Consider the following 23,605-nt stretch of genomic DNA (forward strand, 5'->3'; position numbering starts at 1 on the left):
GATGTGCGCCCCCGTGAATACACTCGAACGATAGATAATGAAGTCCACCACTCACGGGACGGGATCGTTCTAGCGGTGCTAGGCACGTATATTCCGGGTGCGACGTCCAACCCACACCACCCGTTAATTCTATACCAGGGCTCTGTTTCGGTGCCTGGCTTCTCCATACCGACTCAATTGCCCCAACGCCGCCCCCGAGTCACATAGGTAGCGACCGGATAAGGGCAGGATAGCGAAGAGAAGAAGAACAATCCGCCCGAAGAGCGGTGCCGAAATAAGATTACAGGCACGCACACCGCCGGCCGAAATCACCAATTGCGAAAAGCTACTACGCTATAGTAATTTTAATCATTTATCAGATGCATTGCCCATGCGTACCTATCCTGCGACCCAACTTTCCGCGTGCCCGGCATGAGGTCCACGGTAACTCGCACCCTGCCCTCTACGTCGAACGGCACGTCTATCCAGACATGCCTCCATCCACCCATGCATAACCTGCATACATACATACATACATACATACATACATACAGACAGACAGACAGACATACAGACAGAGACAGACAGACATACGTACGTACATACATACATACATACATACACACATACATAACAGGCCTACCTACGTAGGTGCGTGCGCACGTCTGCGTAGCAGCGCGCATTGGGTCGGGTCCTTGGGAGGGTGTAGGAGGGAGATGGGGGCTCCGTAGCGCGTGGTAAGAGGCCCATTACAGCGTACCATTGGGGCTCATCCAGGGCCTGCGTCATGCACCCGCGATGCGCTACCGGGTCGCTGAAGGTGGTCGATCTAGCGGTCTACGCAAGTACCGGTACCTGTGCGTACTTGGAGCCAGCTACATCTGCCTTGACCGCGGGCAGCCCCCCTTACGGGCCTACTTATTAGGGTGCTTACCTCTGGGGGCGCTTACCACCATACTTACCATCTCCCCGCCCCCCCCCGTCCGAGGTATCATCTCCAGAGCCTGCCTCTCCGGTAACAGTTCCAGACTCTCCCGCCGACGCCGACCTGGTACGCCGACCTGGTAGGCAGCAAACCGGCCAGCGGGAGGCGTCGATGTCACCTGGAGATCCAGCCTCCAATCGCACAGCACCTCTCGCGGAGACCGCAGCAGTGCGCCGGTAACCTCACCCAGCGGTGAATCCCGGCCGTCTTCGCGCGAGAATCGGAATCGGCGGTACCAAATTAGCGGTCGCGGTCGCGTCCTCGTCCCCCCCCCCCCCCCCCCCCTTCATCCCACGCGTCAACGACGGCCTGCCGAGCGGCACCAAGAGATGCCAACACCAGAAATCTCCTCCCAGGAACGACTCGCCCCGATCTGGCGAGGACGGTGGTAAGGAGGCCTCCGCTCTCCTGCCACGTGGAGTCGCACCTACGACATCCGGCATGCCTCAACAGCCCCTAGAGATCTGGGTCCAATGGGAAGGCGGCAGCATGTTCGTTTTCAGCTGACCAGGGCGACGATCGATCGCTGAAGGGCTACGGACTATGTGACACGCTGGGGGGAGGGGGGACGCCGATGGCTGATCCCATTCGGCATAATTTCATATGCATGTCTGTGTGGACTTAGGTGCGCGTGTGCGCGTGTGCGTGTGCGTGTGTGTGTGTGCACGCATGTATGTACGACAGGCAGGTGGGCAACGATCGCCACCGCATCGCCCGCCTCCGGTCCCTATGTACAGGAGTCACAGCCGCTGTCAGGCTCCCTGCCTGGCCAACCCAACCCTCCCCTCCCCTCCCTACCACCCTCCCTATGCTGCCCTCCCTACGATCTCTGTCCGCCTGCCTCTCTACCACTGGGCCGCCTTCCCGGAGTTTCCCGGGGGCCAATGGGACGCGGGGAGACCGGAGCAGGACACCCACCCACGAGACGACAGCGTCGAGTTGGTCCAGGGCAGGGAAGGGCGGCGCGGCGGAAAGCTCGCTGTCGCCACAACTTGGAGCGCGGAATGTCGCTGGAGGGGAGGCGGGGGGAAAGGGGAGTTCAGCCACAGACCTGTGCCAGCACCCACCCCCCTATCCCCGGGACCACTCGCCCAGTAGGGCTCCCCATCTTCTTTCGGGCGAATGCCGGCGGGGCGGCCGAGAGTGCGAGTGCATCGAGACCACCCGCCCGAAGGTCAAAAATAGCCATCAGCCACATCGTCATCGCATCGTCATGACGATTTGACGCTGGGGGGCCCAGCGAGTCGAGTCGGGCTCGGCTAGGCGACGAGGGGCGCCTCTACCTACCGCGCGTCGGAGAAAAGTGTAAAGGGGGAAAAGAGCTAGGTAAGGGCGGGTCGGTCCGTTTAGCGAATGATTTCCCGCGAGCCAACTCGGCAACTTTTTTTTTGTTTATCTTTTTCGAGAGCGGAAAATCGCGGAGGGTTCCTCTCTAGGTATCTCCCTCGTTTGGTGGTTTGGCTGCGGCGCCTCTTTTTTTCTTTGAAAGGCTCTCCACGAGCCACAAGAGCCGACGACTCTCCTGGAGAAGAACAGAGACATTTGGGCCGGAGTCGTCCGCGCGCCGGCAGCCAATGGCATGGCGCCATCGAGCACCAAACCTTCCCTATCCGGCAGTCACTCGCACCTCGCCGCCGGGCCCTCCAAGTACATGTCTGCGCGCGTAACATTGCGATGATAGATGGGGGGGGAGGGAAGGGGGTGGAGGAGGGGAGCAGGTGATTCTCCTCTCTATCTCTCTACCCCCTACGATTCCCATCGTTTTTTTTTTTCTTTTCTTTTCCTTTATGCCCTCAGAGGCGGTTCCTGCGTAAGGCATCACCCAGGACGGGGACGTTTTTGCCCGAGGTGCATCGCTTAAATTCTTTTTTTTTTCTCTCGTTCGTTCTTTGGTTCTTCTGCCAACTCCACGTGGCTGACCCGTCTCCGATCTCCCTATTCCTCGCTACGAAATCGATAGCGGCCAGCCGACAAGGCGTCTAGAACGTGTGCCTGTGCCCAACGGCCCGCCACGAGACCTCCACCACGGCGATAATGAGGCTAAAGACGACGATTGTGGCGACAGTGCTGCTGGCGGCAGTGCACTAGTGCGAAAAAGAAAATCTACCCCAAAAATAAATAAAGCAATGAGGCAATTCGCCCGCACCGATGTATACGACGAAGACGTCGAAGCCTCGTCGTACGTACGTACGTACAGAAATATCCGCGGAAATAGAAACTCGCCCTATTGGGTGCGGGGGCTGCTTGCTTCGCGAGGGCCACGGGGCAGGCAGGGAATTTTTTACTACATCGACCATCACGAGGAGTAAGTGGCTAGTGTCGCAACGTCGCAGCGTTCCGTGAGGCGGTGAGGCGGTGAGCGCGAGGGTTGCCAGAAATGCTACGTCGATACGAAATACGGACTAAATACATGTCTACGAGCACTGGCGCAGCCACGACAACCGCAGCGATCGGCACTCCGGATACCGCTTCGGGACGACTCAGGGGGGCCAGTGGGCGGGGCGGCGCCCGGAGGAGGAGGAGAGGGAATCCCCCTCAGACCTGCGTGACGTATAATAGTGCTAACTATCGCCGGCCAGGACCAGGGCCGAAGGGTATTGCCGGCGCCCCCTTTTACCCGAGTCGGGGTCCGTCTAGCAGGCCCCTAGCGAGGACGAGGGAGGAGACGGGAATACTGCGAGGGCGACGAGAGCAAGCTAACGACGACAGGCAAACAGGCCCACGCAGAGCATTGGGGCAGGAGTTAGCAGCGTGTGTACGCTGCCTGCCGGAGTAGGCAAAGGCGACAAGACCTGTACGCCGCGCCGGCATCGCGGACCCCGAGTGTGGCGCCTCATGATGGCAGGAGGTCTCACTGTGCGATGCGGGCCAGCGTGCCCTGCTAGCGAGCTGTCACAGCGATCTAGATCATCTAGGGTCGCCTCAGCTGGGCCCCGTCTCTGCCCTCCCTTCCCCCCCGTCGAGGAGGAATGTGGCGCACGCCCGGTCATCCGCGTCGCGCGTACCGGGGACGCGGGCTCAGCGAGCGAGCGAGCTTACGGGTTGATCGACCTGGCTCCTCAGTGTAGGCATGGTGTACTCTATCCATCGGCAGGCGGCCAAACCACCCATGTCTGAACCTCACCACACCCCCCCCCCCCTTTCCTCTCACCCAAAAGCCACACGCAGCAGATAGGCTGGATGCGCCCGCTGCGTGTAGTCCTTGCCGTCCACGTCCCCGTGCCGTCCTGCCCTCGCCCCGTGCTCGTCGTGCTCTCGTCCTCTTCATCTTCGAGGTAGACACGTTGGGATGCAGGCTGATAGCGACCCCATATGTACATACGTCAAATATATGCATGCCACGGTACTTAATATCTGCCAGAGGAAAGGACCGATTACTATTATACATATCGTAGCTATATTATCCGCATGGATATATCCATCTGCGGGGATACCCCTTCTTCCCCCTTTCCTCCCGTTTTTTGGTTTGGTTTCTTTTAATCTATAAAAAGAAAGAAAGGGAGAGGATAAGCGACGTCATACCCAACCGGAATCGACGTCGGGTCTCTTTCTCTGGTCTTTTTTTCCCCCATAGAGGGCGGACGGGGATGGCTGGTTGGTTGGCTGGATCTCGGATTCCTACCTACGGAAGCACTTAGATATGTACGCGAACCCCTACTCTCTGGTAGACGGCTGGCCACCCTTCGCCTCCGCCCCCCCTCCCTCCCTATATCACGGCGACGATATAGGCAGGTCCGCGGACAAAACAGAGACGGATTACTACCTACCTACCTACCTACCTGCCTGCGTACATACATCCACATACATATACATACATTACACCTACATATCTAAACACGCCTACATACAACACAAGTAGGCAGGCTGAAGGCGCGGAGATTAGGAAGGAACCGCGACGCACATTATCACGCATTTCTGCGCCCCCCGTCTCTCTCCCTCTCCCTCTTCCCTCCCCCCCCCCCGGTCTCCCCTCCGCTCCTCTACCTCCCCCTGTCCCCTCCCCCCCCCTCTCCTGGCTCATGGCGCACACACCCACATCCACACCCACACCCGCCCCCCCTCCCTCTGCATGCCGTAGTAGCGGCCTATAGTCGTACGTGATATATCTGACGATAATGACGATGATGACGACAGGAAGCAGCGGCAGCGGCAGCGGCAGGACGACCGGGGAGGGAGGGAGGCAGGACTTCCGGGGCGACGGGACACCCGCCACGCCTTGTCGCTGCTGCGCGGGAAAAGCAGCGCGAGAATTCGGACGGGAAGGAAAACGAAACCAAAAAAAAGACAAAGCCACCATTACCACCCCCCCTTCTCTCTCTCTCTCTCCTCTCTCTCTCCCCTGAGATACGTGCGCCGCCGCCGTCCGCGATTGGTGCGGGAGGAGGGGGATGGGGGCTCTTTTGCCTTCTCTTCATCTGACTGCCGGCGACGACCTAGCGAGGCCTCAACATTTAGCGAGTTGGGCGCGAGGAGAGAGAGAGCGGGGAGGAAGAGGGGGGGGGTGTATGGCGAGCGAGCGAGTTCGAAGGGATGGGACGGGATGGGACGGGATGGGACGACGTGGGGATAGGTGCGGTGTGCAGGCGGCCCAGGCACGCACGCAACGGGCGCAGCCAGGCACGCAACACCAGGTAGGTGGGTTTTTTTTTTTTTTTCCAGAGGCGCCGCTGGGAGGCGAAAAAAAAAAAAAAAGGGCGAAGACAGGCAGGCCAAGGCAAGGCAGGTTCGGCGCGGATGCTATCGCGCGGCCGACGCTGATTGGGCGCGCACGCGACGCGCTGGTTTTCGGTCAAGGGCGAGAAACAGAGAGAGAGAGAGAGAGAGAGAGAGAGAGAGAGCGCCCGGGCAATAATGCGTCGTCGGTTGCGCACGCTGGCTGCCGTGCGCGGGCGGTCTTCCCCCCTTCGCCTGGCGCGCGAGGTGTCTGGCGGCGAGGGGAGAGATGGGAGGGGGGAGGGGGGTTGGGAGAGGCCTGCTGTCGTGCTGGTGGTGGTTTAGTAGGCACGTAGGTAGGCAGATGTGGCGACGAGGGACGGCCTGGACGCAGCGCCGCTCGCTACGCAGAGGTCTGTCTGGCTGTCTGGCTGCTTCTTGCTTAGGTCGTCTTCGCGTACCGAGAGCGCATACCTACACTCCTACCGTGGGCAGACGGCCATCCGACTTCACACACGCTGGCTGGTAGATACACGCTTGTTATCCTCCGAGGTCGATAGATAGGTATCTATTCTTCGCTTACTTCTGCCTTGCTGTTAGGAGACGTCTTGGGCCCTGTGCGCAGCTGCTACGGCATGCATCATCTAGATAGAGCCAAGTACGGGTGTTCCCGTAGATTCCACTGTTTCCAAGGATATGTAGCCCGTATTGCTCCGTAGAAGGTCTCCCGTTCGCGTTCGAGACGGCCATTGCCTACATGTTTGAACAGCATCGATGTCGTAGATAGGTACACAATAGAGGAATGCCGTGTGCTATCTGCCATAACGGCCTCGTACACAAGGTCGCAGCACTAAACAAAGATCCCTTAGGGGTGAAGGGTACTCCAAACACACCCAACGCCCAATGCTCGATGCCTCTCCCGCCCAGCCGTGAGTATTATTAGAAGAACCAAACCCCCTTAAGCCGAATGAGCCGAATGCGCGCCGAGAATACCACCCCGACGCTGTCCCTTATAGCCCCACCAGAGACTGCACCGCGGCTGTTATCGGCGGTATGGAGGTGAACAGCACGGTGATCGTGCCGAAGAGGCTCATGGACAGGATCGAGAGCGCCGCGGCCCGCGGGTCGGTGCGCAGAAGCAGCGCCGCCGCGATGGCCGACGAGTTAGCGCCGAGCGTCACGCCGCGAGTCACGTAGTCGTCTGTATGCGCAGGTAAGCAGCGGGTTAATGAGCTGGATGGATGATAGTATGAGTAAGGGGAGCGCGGGGCAGGCGTGAGAACGAAAATGGGCCGGTTAGGTGGATAGACTGGCAGGCAAGAAGAGTAGACGGCTAGAGAGAGATACAAGCAAGCGGGCGAACAAACCTTCGGGTATCTTCAGCCAGGCGAGCATGCGGCGGCCGACGAGGACGCCGACGATGCCGCTCATGATGGCGAGCGCGGCGGCCGTGTTGACGTCGCCGCCGAGGTTCGTGGCGGCGGGGACGGCGAGGGCGAGGGTGAGGCTGCGCGCGGCGAAGGCGAGGCCGCGGCGTGCGGCGATGCCGACGGCGCGGCAGACCCAGGGGTACGCGAACAGGGAGCCGACGGAGATGGCGACGTTGGGGACGAGGATGGGGAGGAGGTGGCGGCGCAGCTCGCGGCGGTAGCGGTAGACGGGCAGGGCGAAGGAGACGATGCTGGCGTCGAGCACGCTGGCGAACAGGTCGGCGGCGCCGGGCAGCGCGGCGTCGCGGCCGCGGCGGCCGCCCCACAGCTCCTGGTAGCCGGCGCCGGTCTTGTAGGCGGCGAGCGTGGCGGCGAGGGGCTGGCCGCGCGCGAGGCCCAGCGCCCACAGCGCGAGCACCGTCGCCAGCGACGCCACCAGCACCGGGTGCAGGACGCGCTGCCAGGCCGCCGGCAGCGCCGCCGCGCCCGCGTACGCCAGCACGTTGACGCTCGCGTGCAGCGGCATCGCGTACCCGGCGCCGTAGTACGCCGGCAGGCCCGCGAGCACGAGCGCGGCCGCGTACGGCGCCGCGTCGAGGTGCGCCGCCATCCGCGCCGCCCACCGGGTCGCGCGCGCCGGCGGCACCGGGGCCTGCGGCGGCAGCTCCGCGGCGGCACGCGCCGGGTCGTCGTCGCCGCGGCCGGCGTCGGAGGCGGCGCCGCGTCCGCGCGAAGCAGGAGGGGGCCGCACCACGCGCGCGTCGTCCGACGAGGGCGCGTCGTCGTCGTCGACGGCCGTCGCGGAGCCCGACGCCGACCCGTCCGCGGGGGGCGGCGGCGCCGCGGCCGCTAGCGGGATGGCGTCCGCGCTCCCCGGGTGCAGCTCCTCGGCGCGCTCGGCCACGGCCCGCTTCGACGACCCGAGCACGAGCTGCAGGCCGCGCGTCAGGTACGCCGCGAACGCGATCATCACGACGAACCCGATGACTAGAGATACGGGGAGGAGGGGGGGGCCCACCGCGTTAGCAGACGGTGCAGGTCGCCGTCCCAGGGCGCACGTACCGAAGACAGCGATGATCTTGAGCACCTCGATCCCCCCGATCGCCGGGCTCAGGGGCAGTAATACGAAGGAGGGCGTGAACAGGACGTTGATCCAGCGCAGCGCCCAGCCGCCCTATCCGAGACGAAGGGCAAAAGGGCATAGGTTAGTCTGAGGCACAGGGCAAAACAGTAGTGGTACGACGTAGGGGGGAAAAGGGGGGGGTTGGGGGGTTGGGGGGGGGGGGTGTCTCTTACGGGGACCTCGATGACGGCGACGACGCGGCGCGTCCTGTTCTCGCCGAGCAGCCTCTCGGCGAGGAGCAGCGCGGCGACGAGGATGACGAGGCACGCCACCGACGCCGGGAACGGCACCGACCGCAGCGCGAACAGCTTCTCCACCCCGAAGCACGCCAGCAGCATCACCAGGATGCCCGCGGGCACGTACAGCCACGCCTGGACGAGCTGGTGCCGCGAGTGCCGGAACGTCTGCGCTCGCGCTCGCGAGTTAGTTTGTTAGGCTGGTCATGGACGGATGGGGAACGAGAGGCCCTTTAATACCAGTTGCGCCGCAGTCCACAAGTCGTTCCAGACTGCCTGCCCACGCGAGACGGCCATGGTCCGAAGAGGAGTTTGAGATGTCGATTATATGGAAATATTATATCGCTGTCCCGAGATGAAGCCTCTGCAGAGAAGCCAGGCGTCACATAAGTAGGTATTAGTAGCACTTGTTCTTGTACGTAATTGTCTTTAGGTGCAGTGGAGTGTGCGACATTAGGCGGGCGCGTTCATTGCATCGTGACAGTCGACGACGTAGTATCAGTAAGGAGCATGCGCCTGGGCAATTGGCTGTTTGCGGAAGAGGCACTATCACAAACAATCACCAGCTTTGTGTCATTGTATTTATTTATTTATTTCCCTGATGACGGGGCCGATCTCGGCCTCAGTCAGTACTCACAGTCCCCCCCTTGGGCTTACGGCCCGGGGACCAATATTAACTATTAGCAATTAGGTAGGCACATCAGCAGCCAGCTGATCCAGTCCACGGGCAACACACCCCGAGTAGAAAAACGAGAAAAAAATTACGTGTTGCCGTGTAGGACCGCCACTGGCTGCCTCGTGTCCTGGTGTTGAGGGGAGAGAGTGAAGAAAAAAAAAAAGACGGAGCAGATATACCCGTCCTGATAGGAGGAGGGCCCCAGTCCGCGGTTCTGCTGAACGCAGACCGGATCCCTCGGCGTCGCGCCAGCTTTTCCCTCCATCCCACTCCAGCCTGCCGTTCACGGGACCAACCCGCGTCTCCAGCTCAGAGGGGCAGTTCCGGCTCTCGAAAGCCAGAGAAGCCCTCCCTGTCCGCCCCGAAGCTACTGAAGCTCGTGCGGTGCCGATCCGCCGGCTCGTCCCGAGGTGTTGGCCGGACGCTCGGTCTCGCAGTACACCAGGACCTTGCATCGGAATGCCTCTCGTCTTCGGCGGTCGCCGATTATGCCTTCTTCTTCGTCTTGGCATACCACCTCAGTCCCCTTAGCGGCGTCCCAGATGTATTCGTCGGCGGCGAGGCACCCGGTGTCGCACTCTCGCACCTCGTAGTAGGTGTACTCGCTGTCCTGGAAAACATCGAGGTTGTGGAGCCGCGCGGCGCCTGCGCCAACGGACTGGTCAGCACAGGTCTTGATAGTCAAAATGCTAGAATCGATCCTCTCCCTCCCCGCCAGCGTAGGGAAGGTTTTTTTTTTCTTAAAAAAAAAAATCACGGGAAGAGGGAGGAGCGTTAGTAAGGGGGTATCGGGGAAGACCTACGTCGGAATTTCTCCAGGGCAACAGAGACCTTGTCTTTCTCATCCTCCTGCTCCGACGCGTTCTCCACCGCTTGACCGTCGTGGGCTCTCTTGGTGCCTCTTTTTTTTAACGACAAGACACTGCGAAGGTGTAGCTTGACGGCAATATAGAACACCTCGAGTTCAGGGAAGAAGGCGATGAATTCGGCGACCTTGATTGGGCAGAGTGCCTTGTGGCTTTCCTCCTCCGGATCGTCAACATCGCAAACACAGCTGAATGTGTCAAAGTAATCGTTCGCGCTGATGCGCGGCTTCTTAAAGTCGATGGCGACTCGGGTCGGTCTCAGAATACGACGCGCGGGATTGAGGGGCGCTATTTCCGCGCTACAGACCTCGCCGATAACCTCGAAGTGGACGAGATCATTTGCGGCATCAATCGCAACCCTAGGTCTGCTCAACCGGTGCGGTACGACGCCCTGCCGGTTGGGGGTTTTAGAGAGTTCGATTACATGAGGCGTGCCGTTGCGGATTTGCTGCACGGCGACTTCTGCTGCGATGCCGTCGACCCGTCCGAGTACCTCCCTCGCTCGCCAGGCCGACGGGTCACTTCGGAACGTGCCGCGCATCGGCGTAATCTCGATACCCAGAAAAGAGTTGTCGTCGTATGTCCTCATCGTGAAGCGATGAACGCCAGCTGGCAGGCTGGCTTTCTCCCAGATATTGAGCTTCAGCTCATCAGGCAGACGTGGGTAAAACGACATGGCTGTCAGATCTACCTTGCTGAAGTGGGCAAGGCACTTGACGTTCCTATGATGTACTATTAGAGATTGATCCGTCAGCTAGCAGTATGGAATTTGCAAGTTCTTAATGGGCTTGAATACAAGTCGTCGTGTGGTGATGAGTGCAACTAGTGCTCTAGGAAAGACGACGGGGTGTTATGGTCGTCGGGATAGAACAGCTTGACGAATTTAGAGAAGGAGGTATCCATACCGATAGAAGATCTGAAGGACTCGAACCACAACGCCAACTACAGAGGAGGCCCAGCTTGGCTACGACGTGCGAGGTGATACGGGGGGTATCGTCACCGGCCCTGATGACCTAGCTGGCGATGAGTATGGCCTGGATATTATATTGCTCATTAGCTTAAGATCTGTCGACCAGGGTGGTATCGACAAGTACACAAAGACGATGCCATTTGGGGGAATGGAAATAAAAACATATCACGTAGCTCAGCTACGCTCAGCTACGGCTGGTACAGTAGGTTGTGCACAGAGAGCGATGGGATGCGGGCGAGAAGGTGTATGTTGACTTACCAGAAAAGAAAAGAGCAACCCCAGATGGAGGAGCCGGCTATGGAGCTGTATAGTTTTGGAGGGCAGGTTTAGGTAAGTAAGGTAGCTCTCCACTGTAGGTGTATGCCTACGTGACAAGAGAATATCGCCGGCAATGTCTGCGGCCCTCTTGATTGATAGATGGGTTTGGAGATGGGAGAGTGGGTGTTGGAGGAAGGACCAACAGGCGTGGCACGGGGGCTGGATCAGGCGGTTACGGTTTCGAGCTTCCCCAGGGATAATGGCGATTTGATGGATCAGGAAATCCGAGTTGATGGAGGACGGACAAACCTAGTAATCACGATCTCCAGAGACGGCTGGAGGTATGCCGGCCTCGATATCTCGTCGACTTTGGTGGATGTGTGACGGGAAGAGCTGGGGATTGCGTCAACCAGAACGAGAAAATGTTTTCTCTGGAAGATGTGTGGCAATATGGAACCCCTCACAGACAGACAGACATGGTTAGCCTTAATTCACTGATATGGCCCATGGTTGCCGCGGGCGAGGGTCAACATCGCCAACTTGGAGAGGGCGGGCGAGAGTGGCTGGTATAGAGGTATTTACGCATAGGGATAGAAGTATTAGGATAGGGGGAGGGGGGGAGGTTAGACAATGGAAGACGGGGAACAGAAAGGGGTACTTTATTCTCTATCCACTGTATTCTTCACGGTGGTCAATTCTTTTGAGAAAACTAATACAGCGGAAGACGTACTATGCCCCTAAACCACCATAACTGCTGTAAGGTCTCGAGGTATCATGTCCTTTCTTCCTCGCCAGATAAACTTGAGATGTTTATTGTGTGATTACTGGAAGTAAACTACCAAGGTTCCTCAATAACCAAGGAAGCAAGTCCATCTACTGAAACGGCCTTGATATATTACCCCTATATAATAGCTTGGTATTTGCTACCTAAGAGATACTGGAACGCCTATCTATGCTGGGAATAGTGATACACTACTGTATAAAACATGTCCACTACTTACGAGACTGATGTTTCGACGCAGGAAATCAAGGAGATACACGACTCCCTTGGCTTCTCCAAGATAGTACTTCCTCCACAGAGAGGGAGAGAGGGAGAGCGTAAGCAAGTCTTCTCCCCTTTTAGGAGCAGACGATCTCGACGTAGGGCGAAACAGCTTCCGGACAAAGGGCTTTTATATACCAGTAAGTCAGGGGGCTTTACCTACGACCTGACTAGTCAAAGCGACACGCGAGACCCGCTATAGTCAGCTCAGTTGCACTCTCCAGTAACTGCTTGGCGGTATTCGTCTATTTCGCTTGCCACGGAGTGAGATCCCGGAACTGAGATCACAACAGAAGCAATGGCACAAGCACCTATACGTTGCGGTTCCCAGCGCGAGCGTCTAGTGCTGCGAAGATATTCACACAAATCCCCAGTAATATTGTCCAATTAAGCACCAGCCACGACCGCTAAGCTCTCATAGATCGTCCTCTTGACCGCATAGAACGTACCGCCGAGTTGGGTTGCCGGGCCGCCGTCTGTTGGCAGGCCGATGCTCTCCACGTCGATCCGTCCCGCTGTCGTCTTCCGCACCACCACCGACCCGTCTATCAACAGCGTGCCTTCGCCTCTAAACTCCGCCGTGTGGCCCGATTGCTGCATGGCTTTTCTCAGGTCGGCCAGTCGTAAATCACCGACGTGGAGCGGCTGGGCCACGGACCGGGTCGCCGATGCCATGCTGCTGGGAAGCACGTCAAGCGTCGGCTCCACAGCTACCACCGCCTCCGCTGAGTCTTCCGGCTCTTCCGTCTTGAGGCGCTTATTCGCCGCATCCTCGTCGTGGGCTGTCCCAAGAGCCTCCTTCCGTAGAGCAAGCAGTAGGCCGGTGACTGTTGCGATGCTCAATCCCCGTACTTTCTGCCACTTCAGCTGCTTGACGAGAGAGGGAGCCAGCCTGACCACCCAAGCATTCGTGTCGACACTCGCGTCGATGGTGGTGCCGACGCCTGGGGTGTAAATTCCGGTGGATCCTTCGGCGAGTAGCTTCTTGCAATCCGAAGCTAAAGCTAGCGTCTCATCCTCGCTCCCACCGATGAATATGAGTTTCCGGGGCTGAATCAAGGGAATCAGCATGTGCAGACTACGCTTGTCATGGATGCCGCTGAAGTCGATAAACTCGACCTCCAGGTTGATTGTGATCGTCTCCTTCGTAAACGCTAGCCTCGAAGGGCCGGTTGCCGCCTCGTCTAGATCATCTGGGACGCCGTCCAGCTCGTCTTCGACCAAATCGTTCGTGACTACCACTTCGAGGTCGTCCGAGGTGGTACGCCCGAAATGCGGTCGCTTTGACGACCCGCTGCCCTGGTTCTTGGCGGAGATGGCAGCGTTGTCCCATTTCCGCTTCTTCCCGAGGCCCTCCTGGACTTCATCCTTCGCCCCCTGCGCCGGATCCTGTCCATCGTTGTCATCCCTCTCCTCCGCTCGGAGAAAATCTTCGGGGCGGATAAGCTCCCCGTAATCATCTCCACGTTTTCTTCTAACTGGGTGCGGGAACATTCTGTCCCGCCCTTTCTTATTTCTGACGTCGAAATCGTGGACGCCTTTCTTCTTTAATAGTATGTTGATGCCGAGGTCTTCGTCTGTCAGAGCGGCCTTTTTTCTACTCGCCTGGCCCATCGTAGTCGCAGCGTTCAACGCTCTACCTTGTTGCTCGTTATCGGAATCCTCCGACTCGGACTCGGACTCGGAAGCCTCGTCACCTACATCCCCGGACGCCTCGAGTGCATTAGCTCCTCCGTTCTGGAGGGTGGTCTGAAGTTGGCGTTGTTGTGCGAGCCATTGTTGGTAGATGGCTAGGCTGCTGCCCTCTAGGGCCTCCCTCTTCGCGTCCGTAAACTCTAGGTCATGTTGAGTTTCGCCGTTCGCGCTGTCACTTGCGTGTTCCTGCTTTTCTTTCCACCACGTCCAGAGGCTCCTCGACAGCGAGACGCGTGCCTCCGAAACCAGCGACGGGTACTCGGTTAGAATGACCATGTTCTTCGAGTCCTGGGCGATCTGCTTCAACACGTCTCTCGAGAAGCCCCATTCCAACGTGGAGTCGCTTGCAAGTATCACCTTACCAACCGCACGACCTTCGTCGGCGGTGTCACGGAGTATTTTGTCAATCTGTCCCCTTCTATCGAGGAGCTTCAGGAATCTGAAGTTGAACGGGCCAGCCTCCTTACCGGGTTTGGCTCCATCGGCGCCGCCGTTCGCCGGCCTGGATCCATCGACGACGGCTTCGAACTCCCGGACAATGCTATCATCCATCCATTCTAGCATGCTCCGAGCGTACCTCATGGTGCTGTGGATATTACGACCGGCAAGGTAAAGTTTGGCAGACTTGAGCTGGCCCTCACCCGTCGACGCATCCACTCGCCACGCATGATCCATCAGGTACGCTAGTTCCAACACCCGCGCACTGGAATCGATCGGGATCAGGACGGTCCCGCCCCTGGCAACGCAGGTCCTAACCTTGCTCAGCAATTGCTCATCCCGCTTGGTCCGGCCGCCAGAGATGGACGGCTTCTCGCCTCCCTTACTGCTGCAGACTAGGGCGGTTGGTTTCCGTAGTTGCTCGATGATCTCGGCACCACCGCCACCGGCACCCCCCAGCCAGGCCGCTCCCGCGTACACATTCTCCCGTCCCTGGTTCCAATCGACGGCATAAACGATGGACTCTAGCCCATGCTGTATGTGCCAGATAGTACCGCCGAGCGTTCTACCCGAGTTATAGGCTGTTATGGTTAGTCCGTTCAGAGGGGGGGAGAACGGGGAGCCGAGAGGCTGGTGGGGTTGAGAGTATTTCAGCGGGTGGATGAGGGAGAAATATGTTGCAATCTCCTCGGGGGTCGGAGCTTGCAGGAGGATATCAGAGGAAGACTGTTGAGCGGTGTAGGAGACCTCGTCGAGAGAACTTGACGGGATGGTGGTGGCGGCGAGAGGAGTCGAGGCGTAGATATCCTGGAGCAACGTTCGGCCGAGCGAGATGACTGGGGAGGTCGCGTAGACGGGAATCCGCGTAAAGAGGGGGAAGTGCTTGCAGCAGTGCGCGAAGGCGGCAATGTGGTTCGTCGTCGCATGGGTCAGCAGGATGAGGGAAAGCGTCGGGACTTGCCTAGACGCAACTGACGGTTAGCGACGCCAGCACTCTCCGCGGGGGCGTCACGCTTACTTCTCTAGTTCCCTTAACTTGGAAACATCGAACGACTCATCCCAGCCGACGTCAACCAGGACTTTAATCCCCCCGTCGAGCTCCAAGATGGATTGCGACGCCGCCGATTCCGAAAGCGCCCCCAATAGAGGACTGAAGGTAAACATGGTCACGTCATGGTATCGGGAAGCCCGTGCGAGGATGGGTGGATTCGCAGCGACAATACGGTTTCTATGTTCCTGCGGCACGTAACTGCGATTGCGGTTGCGATCGCGGCTGCGAATCCGACGACGGCTGAAGGTGGTGGTGGTTGGCCGAGAAGTAGTAGATGGGAGGAATTTTGAAGGTGTCGCGCAAAGAGTAGAAAGCTGACGGGACCTCGACGGTACGTACCTACCGTGCCCAGCATCACGCTGCTTTCCAGTCCGCTATGCCCGACGCGGTGTGGAGCGTCCCCATTCCAAGGTGAGAGACACGGCGGGCAGTGGCTGAAAAAGTACTACTGTGGCTGGATGCATGTACACGGCCGCATGTAGGCACGCAGATATGTACCTGCGTCCAACATAGGAGGTACATGCGGCAGCCACGCGGTGGGGTTCCGGACCAAAAACCATCGGCGCTGGCAGATCGACGGAAAATCTCCGGAATGATGTCGTGTCAATTCCATCAATTGATCTCGCTGCCCCGGGCCGTCGCAATCCCAGCCGCTTTACACTGCCTATGCATGTACGTGTGATTTCAGATGCTATTTTCATAACTGTGGCCACGACGCCAACTAATTCTGCACAGGATTCGGAGGCACATCTCTAACACACACAGCCTGTCCCCCCCTATCCGTATCCATTTGGTCGTGCCTCTTGCGGACTCGTCCATCCCAAGCCCGTCTTGTCCACACAAGATCTCAACACGATATACCATGGACCGTTCCCAATCTTAACGTTTTCCCAGCTCGGAATCCTCTCAGACTGGCCCCTGAAGTCGGTCACGATACCACCATACGTTGCCGAGTTCGATCTCGCGCCGACACGACAACACCGCCTATATACGCACACGCAGCAATTTTAATATTCTGCCTCGTCTTTCCCCCTCCCCCTCCTCGATGGCTGACTATTCCATGTACCACGCTCTTGGGCAGGGCGAGCAACTCGATCCCAACGACCCTAGCCGAACGAGCCAGCCGGCCCCTCCACAATTCCAGCCGCCCATCGCTCAGAATCCCTACCAACAGCCCGTCGGCTACGGTTCTCCCGCGCCTCCGGGCCAGCAATACTATGGAAACCCTCCGCCGGTAGGCAGTTCCTCACAGGCTGCCGCGCCGGGGCTCGCTGCTCCGCCGGACGCGGGCCTTGCCTCGCAGATGGCCGGCATGTCTCTGGGCGATGGGCAACATACCGCGAGGCGGAAGAAGAAGGACCGGCACGCCTTCCACGCTGTCGAGGCGCCGGCTGGCTCTTCTCAGGCTTATAACGGCATACCACCGCCGACGACGTCGGCCACAGCTTTCCTCAATGCGGATCCCTCCGTTCAGCCAGGACCCCAGTTTATCGGCCAACCCTTGTCGCCAAACCAGTTCCCAGCGCCTACCGGTGCGCCTTTCCACCCGGCAGCTCCCGCCACCCCCGCCGAATTCGCTGCGAGGGGCGGCCAGATAGACCCAGGCCACGCGCCTGCATTCGTACCGGCGTCGGGAGGGGGACAGGTCTCGCCGGACGATATTCCGAGCGTGCCCCTGTCGAGAGATGTGCCGCAACAGTACTACCTAAGCAACGTGTACCCGACCTTTGAACGTCATATCCCCCCTCCCGCCACCGTTTCTTTCGTCGCCTTCGATCAGGGCAACTCGTCGCCCAAGTTCGCTCGGTTGACGATGAACAACATACCAGCCAACTCGGAAGGTTTGCATAGCACCGGTCTACCGCTTGGGCTCGTGTTGCAGCCTCTGGCCCGCCTCCAACCCGGCGAGACGGAAGTCCCCGTGCTTGATTTCGGCGATGTAGGACCGCCGAGGTGCCGGAGATGCCGCGCGTATATCAACCCCTTCATGATGTTTCGCTCGGGAGGAAGCAAGTTTGTTTGCAACCTCTGCACTTACCCCAATGATACCCCATCGGAATACTTCTGCACCACGACGCCCCAGGGAGTCAGGGTGGACCGAGATCAGAGGCCGGAATTGAATAAGGGAACCGTCGAGTTTCTAGTGCCCAAGGAGTATTGGACGAAGGAGCCGACGGGTCTCCATTGGTTATTTGTAATCGATGTTACCCAGGAATCTTATAATAAGGGGTTCTTGGAAGCCTTCTGCGAAGGCATCCTGGCCGCGCTCTACGCCTCGGGAGAGGATGAGGAGACGGACGAAGCCGGGGAGCCGAAACGGCGAATCCCACCCGGCGCCAAAGTCGGATTCGTCACATACGATAAGGACATTCACTTTTACAACTGCAATGTGAGTATCTAGGCTATCGGCGTCGGGATGTGTTGTTGACAGAAATGCAGCCGGCCTTAGAGCATGCTCAGATGATGATCATGCCAGATATCGAGGATCCCTTTGTGCCGCTCAGCAATGGATTGTTCGTAGACCCGTACGAATCGAAAGCCGTGATCACGTCGCTGCTTGCACGACTACCCACCCTATTTGCCGATATAAAGAATCCGGAACCCGCCCTGCTACCCACCTTGATCTCGTGTTTAGCCGCATTGGAAAACACGGGGGGGAAGATTGTGTGTTCGCTTTCCGCTCTGCCTACCTGGGGCCCCGGTCGGCTTTTTATGAGAGACGACGGGAAGTATCCAGGCGGCGAAATAGATAAGAAGCTCTTCACGACGGAGCACCCGGGATGGAGGAAAGTTGCGGAGAAGATGGTGGCCGCTGGCGTGGGCATTGATTTCTTCTTGGCCGCTCCCTCGGGCGGGTATTTAGATATAGCTACGATCGGTAGGTGTTCCGATGAGACAGTGGATAGCGCATTGCCATCCCCGTTGCTAACCGCCAGAAGGCCACGTCTCATCTACGACAGGCGGCGAGACTTTCTACTATCCCAATTTTGTCGCCGGCCGCGACAATGCCAAGCTCTCCCTCGAGATTAAACACACGGTCACAAGGGAAACGGGATACCAAGCGTTGATGAAAGTGCGGTGCTCTAACGGCCTCCAGATATCCTCGTACCACGGCAACTTCATACAACATACCTTCGGGGCGGATCTCGAGATAGGCGCCATAGACTCCGACAAGGCCGTCGGCGTTACATTTGGCTACGATGGGAAGCTCGACTCGAAGCTCGACGCACATTTCCAATCCGCTTTGCTGTACACGACCGCATCCGGCCAGCGGCGAGTACGGTGCTCTAATGTGATCGCTAGCGTCAGTGACAACCCGAGAGAGTGCATGAAGTTCGTAGATCAAGACGCTGTCTATACCATCCTCGCCAAAGATGCTGCATCCAAGTTGGCTTCAACTTCGAGCACGCTGAAAGACTTGAGGCTGGGCCTTACAGAGAAAACAATCGATATCCTCGCAGGTTATCGTAAGAATTTCTCGTCACAGTCCCATCCGCCGGGACAACTCGTCATGCCGGAGAAGCTCAAGGAACTTTCCATGTACATGCTCGGACTCATCAAGTCCAGAGCCTTCAAAGGTGGAAGCGAGACCTCCGACCGGAGAGTGCACGAAATGCGCATGATCAGGTCGATGGGCGCTCCAGAGCTGAGTCTGTACCTGTATCCGAAGATGATACCGATTCATAACCTGAATCCGGAAGACGGATTCCCCGATCAGACAGGCAACCTAAAGATGCCACCTGCCATTCGCACGTCATTCAGTCGAGTCGAGCCGGGAGGGGTATACTTGGTAGATAACGGACAGCAGTGCCTGTTATGGTTCCATTCCCAAACCTCGCCTAACCTACTGGTGGACCTCTTCGGAGAGGGCAAGGACAGCCTCAACCAACTCGATCCGTACAGCTCGTCCTTACCCGTTCTGCAGACTCACCTCAACGCCCAGGTCCGGAATATCATCGAGTTCCTCAAGGCCATGCGCGGTTCTAAAGCATTAACAATCCAGCTAGCCAGGCAAGGAATTGACGGAGCTGAATATGAGTTTGCAAGGATGTTAATCGAGGATCGCAACAACGAGGCCCAGAGCTACGTGGACTGGCTAGTACACATCCACAAGGGCGTACAACTAGAGGTAGGTTAATCCCCCCTCGCACGGCTTTCGTGGAAATGCGTCGGGACGCTCGGAAAGCGACTCTATCCAAGCGCGTCTTAATCCATTCTCTATCTATCCCTACCCCCAAAGAAGACTTAGCCACTGACGCCGCCCAATGCAGTTGGCCGGGCAAAGACGAAAAGAGGGCGATGACCACAGCTCCATAGCATCAACGTTCCAAGGTTTGAGACCACAATATTGGTAAGATTACTGTGCCCAGGGTATACGCCTTCGCGGACCACCCTCGACCCTCGACCTGGCATCGAGGAAGCATACTAGATCCTGAACAGAGAGAGAGAGAGCTCTGGGAGGGAGGAAGCAATTCTAAATCGAACGAGGGTACATGCAAATATTCTGTGGCCAAGTCGCACTACGTGGGCTTCATGTCTTGCTTCTTAGGGTACGGGGCCGGCAGCGTGCTTCCATACCCCGATCAACATATTCCTCCTTGGCGTCGAGTGATCTCTACGCAAATTCGCCTCGTCCCACTTTCCCGTTCGAGATATCCCAATCAATATGTGTGCCGTCGACTTCTTTATTTTCCGCCGCGGGATACCCATAGTCCACTCGACCGCGGTCCTACCTGAGAATGGGGGAGGCATCTCATTTCAGCCAGCCCTCGTTCGGCCGAGTACTATGCATCTCGCCTGTGACCACTGCAAAGCAAACACGGCGGAAGAGGAACCCGAGACATTCGAAACTAGCCGACTGCCTCAGTCCGTTCCAGTAACGGCCGTGAGTCCCGGTGGCGCGAGTCAGTCCATGGTGATCGGTCTATAGGGACGTTTAGAGGCTTGCCAAAATGAACGAATTCCGCGTTATTGCCAACATGGGTTCCTTGGACAACCCGTGACCGTGCTTCCAGATCAGTTGTGTCCTATGTAGATGTAGGACCTTCGAGTACGTCTAGACACTCTATAAGTGTGTGGAACAATAGACGCTTACACCCCCCTCAACCTTGGAGTAAATCTATATTGGTTCGCGAAGCGAACCCAGGAGCTAGGTCATAGGATACAACGTCACCACGTTGCGGTGACTACTAAGCGTTAGGCCGATCATCGCGATTCCAAGCCCAGCTTGCCTCTGGCGTTGACACGCCCAGGGGTCGCATTCGCCTAACCAGCAACGAAAGAGCATCTCGTGCGATACAGTATCGTGCGCCACGCCACGCCACGCCTCACGGAGCAATTGAACAATCCCATTACGGGGCCGCCCTCAGCAGTTTCAGCTCCACGGGTTGTCTACTAACGTAGTGGGTGCTCGGGCATCCCAGTCACCGAGCAGTCGATCGGACCATGCTTGCCTACCAACGTCGCTCTCTCGTCCTCAGTGCTTCCAGCTTATATGGACTTGCCAATATAGTAGCGTCCTACGCTATAGCCCAAAAAGAGGCTGTCCCAAGTCCCGCTCAAGGTTCCGCTCATGATGATGACCCTCTTTCTAATAACACGTTATGGCGGAACCCAAGCAGGCAGCATCCCACACTTTCTCGCCATGGCAGCGTCCGGGGCTCATAGACCAGTAGGTTCTCGCTAGGTAATCTGTATAGGTCTCAACCGTCACTTCGAGCCGTCCCACGCCTAGTAAATATGCTGGAGCCAATAATGCACATCAGAATCCCACGGCCCATTCGCCGGTCCAGGCACGTAATAAATGACGAAGCGGGCAAAGCTCCGAGCAGCAATCCTGAACCTATCGATGGCATCTGGGGCTTCTCAGCTAGCCAACTCGAGCGCGCACTATCGACAAGTCCATCTGACTGGTCTTATGCGCCTCGTGGGGTCCTCCCCACGTCCGTATATTCCCAGAAATACCACGCAGCATGGATAGTCCAGACGGCGTAAGCATCAAGCAGGTGATGTAGGTATGTAGGTATGTAGGTATGCATGCACAGGTATACCGGCCTGCACGGGAGCGGAACCTGGTCCGCTCCCCACGGGATCTCGCGATGCGCGTCCGCAACCTAATCTCCCTTCGCATACGATTATGATAACGCGCAGCCTGCACCTTGGAGCTTACCCGTCTGGAGGAGCGGTGGCGGTGGAGGAGTCCGGGGGGGGGAAGGGAGGAGTGGGAGGAGAAGGGGGGTTCTCGGCATCCCGCGCGATGATGCGCTGAAAACTCGGCAGCCTGCCTACAGGAAGACGTCTCCCCTCCCGACGCGTCCTTGGAGAAAGAAAAAGAAAAGTAAAATGGAAAATGGGAAAAAATGACCTAACACTCGCATATGAGATTTTCCCGACAATGACATTGTGGCATGATGCGACCGAGATGCGTACGACGCTCCAATCTGAGACCCTCCCCTCTGGCGATGGCGTGGTGCCAGCCCTGCCCATATTAAACTGCCTACCTACCTGCCTCTGTACGTGTGTGCGTATGTACGTATGCAAGTACGCCTGTCGCGGCGCCGCTTGGCGCGCCTCCTCGCCCACCAGCGCCGATCCGCCAAACCCGGAAACTCGGAACGGCCGTCGTCGATCTCCAACGTGACCTCCTCTAGGGGCCTGAAGGGAGGGGGGGACGGCTGAGACAGCGTCTGAGAGAGGGGAAAGCTGGACGTGGGTGGCGAGACGGCCGCCACCGCTCCCACATGGCGAGGATGCGCGGGCGACGGCCTGAGAGGAGAGATCGCGCGCGCTTCGCCTATCTAAGACGTTCTTGGTCGCGGCCCCAGGGGCTAGCGGTTCGGCGCGCGCTGAGAGAGAGGGGGGTCCCGGATCGTAGGCCAGGCGCGGTAGGAGACCACTGACAGGAACCACTGACGGGAACCAGGTGCGCGGAATAGAAGAAGCTCTCCCCCTTCCTCCCCCCCCTCCCCCCCCCCCTTCTCCCCCCAGCGCCGGCGCGCCAAAAGGCAAGCTGGACCCATGATCTCCCGTCCTTTGCGCCCACCGTTGCTTTTCACGCCCTCGCGCAGGCGTCAACTTCTGGCCTCCGCACCGCTGCATGCCTCGGGGACGGGCGCCTCCTCCTCCCGCGCGAATCACATCCCCAAGGCCCAAGGGGGGGTGGCCCTACTCCTTTCTTTTTTCGAGAAGGCCAGAACGGCCGGTTCCCGTGTGGCTGGGGCGCGCACACCTACGAGTCCCGGAGGTTTTGGTTTGCTGCTTCTTTTTTCCAAATTTTGATTTCTTTATTTTTCTTTTCCCTTCCCACGATGCTTGCCGTCGGCGCATGCGTGGCATGCAGAGAGCATGGGTGTCCGCTACCTATGTATTATCTGCATTGTCTCAATCTTCCAGGTTCCAGAGACGGGAGGCTGTCCCCAGGGCTTGCTCCCACCCATTGGCTCACGGCTCCTCCTCTCCTCCGTCCCCCAACGTCCCCCCCCCCCCCCCCTCTCCCCCTCCCTCCGTCACTACATTTCAGCCGCGACGAGGGCATGCCCAACGGTCGGTCAGCCAGCCAGCCAGCAAACGGGGCGTATGTGGGCTGGCCCGACGCGAGAGGGGGTAGAAGGTACTCCTCCTCTTCCTCGTCGCGTCCGACGACGTTCGTCTTGGTTTCACCTCTAGGCATCTTCACCGCTTCGGGATTTGAAAAGGTGTGATTAGGATTCGGGCCAGGCAATAGAATAGGTAGTTAGATAGGGGCTACCCCCGTCCCCGTGACCGTGACCGAGGTGTCTTTGTTGTTAACTGGCCGCCGAGCCCGAAACACTCGCCAATTATCATACGTGTGTCATGCGGATTGGGGTCCAACGGAGCCTCAATGCTTGTAATGGGCGATATTCACCTCATGCCTCATCGTAGATTCGCTCCCGTCTTTCTACCCTGCTCTGCCAACCAGGGGTCGTGAAAATGCACATTACGTATAAGGTGGCGCCAGCCGACATTGCTCCACGGCAAAACAAGGCCATTCGGGCCACAGCCCGTAGACTAGCGATCCTACTATCACCAGCAGGATCCTCGGCAGTGACAGTTTCAATAGTTTAGGAGAGCGCAGTGCACAGAATGGTTTGGCTTTGGAGAAACTTGGGAAATTCTCGTAAACACCCTCCCCTCTTACCCGGCGAAGAAGGCGACGTGTGACCGTCATCTCGCGTAATGAGTG

General features: G+C 58.3%; 5 protein-coding genes across 5 annotated transcripts; 2 read left to right on the forward strand and 3 right to left on the reverse strand.

The window, feature by feature from the left end:
- The first annotated feature begins 5,035 nt into the window (after positions 1-5,035).
- GGS23DRAFT_514004 (uncharacterized protein) lies at positions 5,036-6,115 on the forward strand. The gene has a single exon (XM_051514582.1). It carries the CDS (start codon positions 5,353-5,355, stop codon positions 5,971-5,973), a length of 621 nt encoding a protein of 206 aa, XP_051372496.1. The 5' UTR covers positions 5,036-5,352; the 3' UTR covers positions 5,974-6,115.
- GGS23DRAFT_620630 (LrgB-like family-domain-containing protein) lies at positions 6,116-8,942 on the reverse strand. The gene is made up of 5 exons (XM_051521116.1): positions 8,647-8,942; positions 8,344-8,574; positions 8,110-8,221; positions 6,985-8,034; positions 6,116-6,818 (listed from the first exon to the last, which is right to left on the reverse strand). The coding sequence occupies exons 1-5, from the start codon at positions 8,701-8,703 to the stop codon at positions 6,628-6,630; spliced, it is 1,641 nt and encodes a 546-aa protein (XP_051372497.1). The 5' UTR covers positions 8,704-8,942; the 3' UTR covers positions 6,116-6,627.
- A 60-nt stretch (positions 8,943-9,002) lies between these two features.
- GGS23DRAFT_565357 (uncharacterized protein) lies at positions 9,003-10,796 on the reverse strand. The gene is made up of 2 exons (XM_051516209.1): positions 9,886-10,796; positions 9,003-9,727 (listed from the first exon to the last, which is right to left on the reverse strand). The coding sequence occupies exons 1-2, from the start codon at positions 10,622-10,624 to the stop codon at positions 9,450-9,452; spliced, it is 1,017 nt and encodes a 338-aa protein (XP_051372498.1). The 5' UTR covers positions 10,625-10,796; the 3' UTR covers positions 9,003-9,449.
- A 1,256-nt stretch (positions 10,797-12,052) lies between these two features.
- Positions 12,053-15,702, reverse strand: GGS23DRAFT_565359 (beta-lactamase-like protein). The gene is made up of 2 exons (XM_051516210.1): positions 15,370-15,702; positions 12,053-15,312 (listed from the first exon to the last, which is right to left on the reverse strand). Exons 1-2 carry the CDS (start codon positions 15,513-15,515, stop codon positions 12,606-12,608), a joined length of 2,853 nt encoding a protein of 950 aa, XP_051372499.1. The 5' UTR covers positions 15,516-15,702; the 3' UTR covers positions 12,053-12,605.
- Positions 15,703-16,357: 655 nt separating this feature from the next.
- GGS23DRAFT_514105 (beta-sandwich domain of Sec23/24) lies at positions 16,358-19,594 on the forward strand. The gene is made up of 3 exons (XM_051514584.1): positions 16,358-17,791; positions 17,842-18,280; positions 18,342-19,594. The coding sequence occupies exons 1-3, from the start codon at positions 16,448-16,450 to the stop codon at positions 19,538-19,540; spliced, it is 2,982 nt and encodes a 993-aa protein (XP_051372500.1). The 5' UTR covers positions 16,358-16,447; the 3' UTR covers positions 19,541-19,594.
- Positions 19,595-23,605: the final 4,011 nt, after the last annotated feature.

Source organism: Durotheca rogersii, assembly GCF_024521655.1.
Source record: "Durotheca rogersii strain YMJ 92031201 chromosome Unknown GGS23scaffold_8, whole genome shotgun sequence".
Lineage (NCBI taxonomy): Eukaryota > Fungi > Ascomycota > Sordariomycetes > Xylariales > Xylariaceae > Durotheca > Durotheca rogersii.